General features: G+C 40.0%; 1 protein-coding gene across 1 annotated transcript; it reads right to left on the bottom strand.

Annotated features, from left to right (window-relative positions):
• Positions 1 to 1,364: 1,364 nt before the first annotated feature.
• Positions 1,365 to 7,740, bottom strand: LOC119420947 (somatostatin receptor type 5-like). Its single transcript, XM_037688328.1, has 4 exons — positions 7,658 to 7,740; positions 3,697 to 4,419; positions 3,271 to 3,615; positions 1,365 to 1,514 (listed from the first exon to the last, which is right to left on the bottom strand). The coding sequence occupies exons 2-4, from the start codon at positions 4,396 to 4,398 to the stop codon at positions 1,446 to 1,448; spliced, it is 1,116 nt and encodes a 371-aa protein (XP_037544256.1). The 5' UTR covers positions 4,399 to 4,419; positions 7,658 to 7,740; the 3' UTR covers positions 1,365 to 1,445.
• Between the last annotated feature and the right edge of the window lie 1,129 nt (positions 7,741 to 8,869).

The following is an 8,869-nucleotide window of genomic DNA, read 5'->3' as shown; positions in this document are numbered from 1 at the left end:
ATATATATATATATATATATATATATATATATATATATATATATATATAAACAGCGCCTTTTATATCAGAGAGTTATTTTGATGGAATGGCTGTTGTCCGATATTTAACTTTATCACTAATATCGGCCGATACCGATACCATGCCAATAATGTCATGCATTCCTAAATCATTCCCATCTGCTCACCACAGACTCATGTTCGGACTTCTGTTGTTACACCGTATTGTTTTACATTATTAGTATTTAGCATATATCCTGGATCTTTTAGCGTACCGTTTGGTGTTTGTTATGACGTTTAGTGTATATCTTAGATCCTTTTTTTACTGTTTCTGTTTATACCTTATATTTTGCTATTTCTGGGTGTAACTGGGACCCTGTGTACATAGTTTTGTTCCACCTCATGTACCATATGAGATGGTAATGACAATAAAGTTTACTTGAACTTGAATTTGAATTGCAGCTAGCTGCAGCTGTAGTGTGGGATCACTTCCTGCAGGAATATATTTCTGCTGGAATAACATAAGGTTTGAGTTTGGAGTTGTTTTTAGGATGGCTGTGCGGCTTTTGCCATGCTCAGATTAGCTGTTAGCTAATCAAACTGGTCAGATTAAAGTATTTTCCGCCAAACTGAAAATGTTTAAAGAGCTATCTACATAGAAAATAACAACTATAATATTTCAATAGAATATGCTTAAAAATGTCCAGATTTTTTAAAAGCATTTTGAATGTAATCAAGTTTTCCAAATGGCTTTAGGGGCTGCTGTGGTGTAGAGGTAGGGCAGCCAACATGGGACCAGAAAATCGCAGGTTTAACTCCCTGTCATGCTCACATGTCGTGGTGTCCCTGAGCAAGACATCCAATCCCTAAATGCTCCCAGGGCAACTACGTAGCTACCCGCTGCTCCACCTGGGTGTATCTCAGGTGAGATGGGTTAAATGCAGAGAACTAATTTCATCATTATATGGGAACATACAATGATGACAACACATAGCACTTGCTCTTCTTTCTAATATTGTAGACCTTACCATTCTTTTAACCAAACAGTATCAACAGCAAAGCAAAAACCATAAAGCAAGGTGTCTTCTTTCAAAAGGATAGTGTCAGGGAATAAATTTTGAAGTCCAATGCGATTAAAGACGCGTAACAATTTGATCAGCTCTGACACAAATACAAACGCAAACTCTTGTCTTAATGCAAAATGTAAAAAAATAAAAAAAATAAAAAAGACCCACAGTGGCTATGCTATAAGAAGCTGTCCCTCAAAGAGAACGTGGCTCCTCTGGTCCTCTCGAGAGATGCCCACAGGAGACATGGCCGAACTGAAGTATAGTCAGGAAATTCCATGTCAATATTCCACCCCCTCTGGTATTTTGTCCAAGTTCCAAGTGGTAGCATTCGAGTACATGTCGGGTCTGCTTGAGAACTCAGCAAACACTGGCTGAGATCTAAACTATCACAGTTTTTGAGGTGAAGGGCTCACTGTCAGGGTTCCTGTTGACCTCCATCTGGACTGACTGTGGAAAAAAAAAAAAAAACAACAGACGCAAATGAGATTGGAGATGCAACCAACTGAGAAACACAGACCTGAGCTGAGGAATTTGTACGTAGGTTCTAGATACTATCTGTGAAGGAAGATAAGATGTTATTGTTTCTTTTCTACAAGTTCGATGGTGTGCTCTTATGCACCAAGCAGGATACTATCTACATTTCAGCGTTAAATTTCTTGGAATTTTACAGTTTGCACTTTGGACTACTCGGCCTAAATGCAAGCACAAGACAAACTAACCATTTAAAGAGACTGGATTTAGTTTGTAAAGCATTTCTGATTGTGCTCGATCCCATTGGGACTTCAGCAGCTCAGTTTGAGGTCTGTCATTCTGTTTTTCCTCCATGATTAGGTGAAAAATATCTTCAGGCTGACAAAGCCAAGTTTACACACTTTTAGCAATGAGCCATTCTGTTTCAGCACATAAAGGGTGAATTTCAACATTGTTTGCTAAAATGCTCTGAACCCTCGTTAAAGAATAAGACATTGGACTAAAAGGCATAGTGCTTCAAACCAGTATATATTTAGCATCAAGGTTTCCCATGCAATATGCACTAATGGATCACCATACTAATGCTGGTTATTGACTTTTGAACTGTGTGCTGACAAGCCAGATGGTCCATATCCTCTGTAGCTTAGAGGACGCAATGATCTTATTTCCAGACATTTAAACATTTAAAATTAGATTCTTGTGTTGATAGGACAGTGTTTTTTCCTTTTGGCTTCTATCCATCTGAAACGACCTCAGTCTCAGGATGTTATCAGTCCATTAAATGGTCGTTATTAGTTGTTATCATCCCTATATGTAGCGGTCAAACTATCCCACCTACCTCCTAGTAGGTTTAAAGGTACGTTATTATTGTTATTATTGCTGATAATTGCAGTGTCACACGGAGGTAAACCAGGAAGTGTCATTTTAGTTGTTTTCAGCTTATGTAACCCTTTTCCTAAACTTAAGCTTACACCTGACCCTGAGGACCTACCCTAAACTTAACCCCCTTACCCTTGTGCCTAAACCTAACCAAGACCGTAAACCTAACCACCAGACCCTTTACTCCAAACCTAACCACGTGAAGTTATTATGAGCGCTAACAAAGCTAAAAACAGAGCCTGTTATCATCGCTAACAACGTACCTTTAAACCCACTGGGAGGTACAGGAGGGGCAATCTGACCGCTACATATGGGGATGATAACAACTATTAACGGCCATTTAATGGCTGATAACATCTGAAGCGGTGGTCCCAGACAATACGGAAGTGTTTTCTGGGTCTCATTAACACATTTTATTCTGTGCATGGTAGAGCTTCTTTACTTTAATTTTCAATGTATATGATTATTTACATGAAGGTCAATAGTTAGATGCAGCACAAATTGCAGCAGCGAGGGAATTTGGTGGCATTTCATGCAGGAATATCATAATGTTGTTACTGGAAATCTGTAAAATTGATGTAGAAGTTATAAAATACCTCACATGAAGATGAACTACAAACTTTTTGAAACTGGGGTTGCCTAAAGACAACAGCAGTCCACTTAGTTTATGGCTTCCCTTGAATTAGCCATTAGCTGGCCAGTCTGGTTAGAGATACTTTCTAGTTTAAAACTTTTTACAGATAACCATATTCCAGTTGTACAGGTTGTTTTGCATTGTTTTCCCTTTTTGCAGACATTCATGCACATGAATCATACATATTTAAAATGCATGCACTTTCTTATCATGATTTACCTTGGCACCATTATGTCTGTCGACCTTTGAGCTGGTAGCCATTGTAGTGTTTGGTTTTCTGAAGCAGAGCACTTCCTGAAAGCTCTGCTTGAAGTTGTCAGAGAGGAAAGCATAGAGGACTGGGTTGGCACAGGAGTTGACGTAGGTGAGGATCACCAGGGAGAAGTAGGTTATGAAGGTGATTTGGGTCTCTGGGATGGTGAAGAACTGGTTGACGATGTTGAAAGTGAAGAAAGGCAGCCAGCAGAGTACAAATACCAGCACGATGATCACCACCATGCGCGTCACCTTGCGCTCTGATTTTCGTTTCTTAGTCAGGCCTGCACGTGCGCCAACTGACTTCACCTGCAAGGAAAAATATTTAACTAGATTTTAGAAATCCAGTCAAAAGATCTCTGATTAAAGTTAAAGAATATTTATAGATACCTTGAAGACAATGAAAATGTAGCAAATGGATATGACAACCAGGGGGCCAAAGAAACCAAGGATAGATGTGTAGAGGATGAAGATGACAGACCACACCTCCTTCATCGGGTCAGGCCATCTGATGTTACAAGTGCCTAAATCTTCTAGAACAATTGAGAAGATGGTGACCGGCAACACAGTCAGAAAGGACACCACCCACACCATGCCACTGAGAATCTTGGCCATATGAGGCTTCCTCCACTTGGCACTGCGAATGGGATAAACCACGGCCAGGAAGCGGTCGATGCTCATCAGCGTTAGGCAAAAGGTGGAGGCGAACTGGCTCATGGTGTCAACAGTCATGCACACTTTGCAGAGAAAATCCCCATATGGCCAGTAAGAAAGAACACTGTTGGTTACGATGAAGGGGACTCCCAGGATGTAGAGTTCATCTGCCACAGCTAAGTTGAGGATGTATATGTTGGTTACAGTCTTTACTTTAGCGTAGCGGGCCACTACATAGATGGCCAGTGTGTTGCCCAGGAAACCCACAATGAAGACCATAGTATAGACGACCACAGTAGCCTTACTGAAGGGCGTCAGTGAAGATACGTCTGAGTCATTGCTGCTGTTGGTGCTGTAGAACAGAGGGGTAGACGTACTGTCATTCCCAGACCCCAGTATCCTGCTGTTCACGTAGAAGGAGGGAGTGCTGGGATCCATTGGGTTTGTAGAAGAAATGTGCTTATGAGAGAAAACACAAATATTATAAATGATGCTCAACAGTCAGTACCAAGAAAGAAAACAACACTTCATAACGTCCTGACTGTTTGAAAGTTCTGTGAATTCCTAGTTCAGAGAATCACATCAAACTTCTGCACAACAATCACACACACGCCCAGCAGCACAGGTGCTCTCTGGCCCATATTTACGAGGAGAGAGAGAGGAAAACTTTCCAGTGAATTTGTCTGGGCTTGTGGCCAACGTGATATTTCTTGTAATGGGAAATTGCATTTTATAGGAGACTGACATGACTTTAACAGATTTATTGATACTGTCTGGACTGGGAAGTAGCTCAATATCTGCAGTGATAATTTTGTTTGCACCTATAAAGAGGGGCAATGGGTCATGTAAAATGAGCAAAAGTCATTGTTTGAAAGCACTTTAGTATATAAAGGGATTTAAAAACAAAGCTGAGCTTTAAAGATACAAACTGGTCTGTTAGATCAATGACCTGTGGTCAGAACGAGTGATAAGAGATCTGCCACTGAAAAATCCTGCTTATATGTCTCTCACTGTTCAGGGGACCTAAACTAACCTTTGACATCTGTGGTGCCTTTACATGCAGTTACGTAATTTCAGATTAGAAAATAATGTGTTAAAGCCATCATGTATTTATTAGTCAAATGAGACTGGAACATTTATCTTCTGGACTGCAGATTTAAGAGTTTGAACAAAAATGTGAAATATAAAACACAATTATTTCATCAAATTAACATTGTTTTCACCTTCATAACTTTTCATACACCAAGGTTAAAAACTATCATTTTCTGGTTTACCATTAGTACATACTTGGTTAAGATTTTTCATTTTAAGATCCTTTGAAGTGGGGTTATTATAAACAGTTAATATCTTACCTGTTGTGGATAGCTCTTTGAATTATTTCAGTAATGATTAGTAGATCACTGCTGTCTGAAAACAGCTCCAATTTCAAAACTTTCATTAAGATTCATGTGAAAGCTATTTTATACTGTAAATCTTTACATCATTGTCAGTTTTGCATAACACAACAATTTACATAGAATTCTGTGATTAATCACAGGTCCAAATAGTGTCAGCAGCAGATAGCTGTAGAACTTCCTGTGCTGCCTAGGGCACTTCCTGCAGGAAAACTAATTGTAAAATATTAACAGTAATGTAATTTTATTAGATAATGTGTAAACGAGCCTTAAAACAGTAACTATCCATGGCTTTTAACATCAAAAGTTGAGTTGTATATATACAGTATTCCCTCGCTACTTCGCGGTTCAACTTTCACAGACTCGTTCTTTCACGGTTTTTCAAAATAAGATTGGACATGTCTCACGATTGGCTGATTGATGGATGAGCCACACGATTGGCATGGAATTTTTATTTAAAATAAATTATTTTAAAATATTTAGTCCCTGCTGCACATTTGTGCAGCCCTTACTGCAGGCATAAACTTCCTGCTGCTGTTGTGCGTGCAGAGCTGAGAAGTGGGCGTGGCCAAGAGCACTTGCAGGTGGCCAAGAGCAGAGGAGGCAGGGAGCTGAAATCATGACATTCTGTGTTCTGTTAGAGCTTTAGAGTTTAGAAACATTGTTCAGAATATTGCAAGAGTGTGGGAAGGGTTTAAAATACCTTTATATATATATATATATATATATATATACTAAAATAAACTACTACTTACTACTTGTATTACTATTCCTACTTCAAGGGTTTTCACTATCACGGGCCTTCAGGGTATGGATCCCCCGCGATAAACGAGGAACTGCTGTACTAAAATGAATATAACGTAGTTTCTTTGCAGATTTTCACTTATTGCGGGGGGTCTGGAAGGTAACCCACGTGATAAACGAGGGACTACTGTATATTAATACATTTTTATAGCCAAAAGTTGATGTTTACATCAAATGACTTAAGTGGTCTTAACTTATAGCTGATAGAAAAAAAATATTCAAACAAATCTCTAAGTAATCTGCAAGAACACAACAAACATTAGCTTATTGCTGTCATGCAAACAATAATTTCCTTGTATTTTTGCGGATGATGTGGCATTGTGTATGCAAAGTAAAAGTATTATGCTGAGTCAATTAGTTTTTAATCCTCCAGGTTCCTGAATTTGATCAAAATGGCCCTTTGGAGAAATACAAAAAGACGCATTTCTGCGCATCAGCTCACCAATTTGGTCAGAATTCAACTTTTTTTTTTTTTCTCCAAACTGGAAATTCAAAAAGCAATCTGCAGCAGATAAGATACTAACTGTTCATAACATTTCCACATAACCCCACTTCATAGAAGCTTTGCAGTTTAACCCAACAGGTTGAGTTTAATTGATTATTTGCAAAGCAGTGATGACGAATAAACAGAAATTTAATCACTCCGGGCTGTTTTCATGGCAGAGGAAGGTATAAATCCTGCTCTCTGTGCGACAATAATCATATTAGTGTCAGATGATGGGCCAGACCTCTGTCCCGGGTGTCACCTGCCCCCCATCATTCTCATGTTACCCTCTCCAATAAAACAGCAGCTATTGGACATAGCTGGACGGGTAATTATCAAGTGTCAGACGGTGCAACCCGAGGCTGTGATGTGTTGCACAAATAAATGCCTCGAACGTGGAGATTCAATGAACCGCTCTCCAAAAACAAGGGAGGGACGCGCAGCCCGCAGCGCGCTGTTGAGCAAACAAACAACTTGGAGCTCCTGTCCACTTCGAGCTGCGTGATATTTCTGACCAACAAACTGTAAAACAGCGTAAAGCCACGTAAGGGTCATTAAATGTGCTCATGTGGCTGCCTTAAACTTTAGAAATGAAGTCTCTGAAGCCACTTTTTGAGCATTTCACTCACTCTCTTGGGAAAATATGGACACAAATACAATTAGACATGGAGCTCCACTGGAGCGTTCTGGAAAATAACCGCGAGTGGATCCGTGGGAATGAAATATATTAGCAATGTGGGAATTTAGAAATTAACTGACCTTTTCTTGCCCACAGCACGGGGAGATAGAGGCTATTAAAAATAACTGTTGTTTTTTTCAGTTTTAGGGTGCAACTTTCTGCAGTGTTCATCAGAGCTGAATAGAAACGACATATTGGACACGTTTTTCCTCCTGCGCTTTGGTTTTTACGCACATTACGCGTCATCGTGCCACAAATTTATGATTTCAAAAAAACTATTCCCTCGACCTGACAAGTCTCGAGAGCATGATTTCAGACTCTTTCTTGGTTGTTTACCGTGTTGGGAGAAAGATTCGGTCCGTGCGCCTCTGCGCGCCTCTCCGTTATCCAAAGTGATGCGTCTTTCCAGCGCACACGCGGTGATGAAATCTCCCTGTCCTTCACAGAAAACACCACCTCGCGCTCAACTTTTCATCTGGTGGCATTTTCCAGGTGCCAGCGAGCGGAAGTCTCCATGCTGCTCTTTAACTTTGAGTTAGTCTCATCCATGAGGAGTCCTGCGCTCAGGGAGGGACAAATGTCTTCCTGCGCTGATGGCAAGTCAGCTTGTAAAGTGCCGCGACGCGCTGTGGGGTTTTATGGGCGGAAAACGTCACCCAGTCTCCGGGTGTGAAAGTCCCACCCATGGGTGGTCATCACCTTATCAAGATCAGCTGCTAGTGGAAATGAAAAATCGTGGTGAAATTAAAAAATCCCTTTTAAAAAATGTTCCTATTTCTTTGCATTTTCTATGCAAATGATCCACTTAAAGTGATGCATTGTATTATAGACCGCCACCGTAGAGAGTGGTTTGTCTGTTAGCAAAATATCTCATGCATTAGTGAACGGATTTTTTTTTAAACTTCCAGAAAGTTACACCCGCTTGGAATGTTAAAGTTGTCATTAAATGTACATTTACACCTGATTGTCCTTTGGAGTCAGCCACGTTCAAGAAGGCCACCCTACAAACTATAACTTAGCCAGTTTTACAGATAGTAAGCTAAAATTGTTTGTGGCAGTAGCTGAGACTCATCACCAACACACAGTCTGAGTGCTAACTGATGGGAAATCTAAGTTTAAAACCTTTTAAGTACCGTGTGTAACTGTTAGCAAAATAAATTAAGATCCACTGGACAGACTTTAATGAAACTCTCAGAATCAGAGTACGTACTTCTACAAATGATTTTCTTTTGGCATCAACCACAATCAGGATGAACACCAGAGTCACCTGAGAAAACACAAGGATGTCTATTACTTATTGTGCTGTACAATATTTTTGCTTCAAACTTTGGCATTAGCTGTTGAAGTCAAGCCGGTCTGTTAGCAAAATATGCCAGGAACCACTGGACAGATTTGAATGGAACTCTTAAAAAGTGAACATTGAATGACTTCAACCCAGTACAAGATGGCTGCCACAGTTCAGCCTTGTTCAATGCAGTTTTTCATCCAAACTGCTGCAGCTTTGCATTAACAGGAACTTGTATGGTTTGATCGTATCACACCAGTTTT

This window comes from Nematolebias whitei, chromosome 15 (genome assembly GCF_014905685.2).
Source record: "Nematolebias whitei isolate Nwh7 chromosome 15, NemWhi1, whole genome shotgun sequence".
In the NCBI taxonomy this organism is placed as follows: Eukaryota; Metazoa; Chordata; class Actinopteri; order Cyprinodontiformes; family Rivulidae; genus Nematolebias; species Nematolebias whitei.
The sequence above is the reverse complement of the archived record's forward strand: the minus strand, read 5'-3'. Positions and strand labels throughout refer to the sequence as shown.

What these genes read in the sequence shown, in the direction of transcription:
- LOC119420947 (XM_037688328.1), bottom strand. Translation starts at nt 4,398, where the DNA reads ATGGATCCCAGCACTCCCTCCTTCTACGTGAACAGCAGGATACTGGGG. An exon ending in ACATTTTCATTGTCTTCAAG is followed by an intron (nt 3,616 to 3,696) that starts GTATCTATAAAT and finishes TTTTCCTTGCAG; the next exon opens with GTGAAGTCAGTTGGCGCACG. An exon ending in ACAGACATAATGGTGCCAAG is followed by an intron (nt 1,515 to 3,270) that starts GTAAATCATGAT and finishes TTTTTTCCACAG; the next exon opens with TCAGTCCAGATGGAGGTCAA.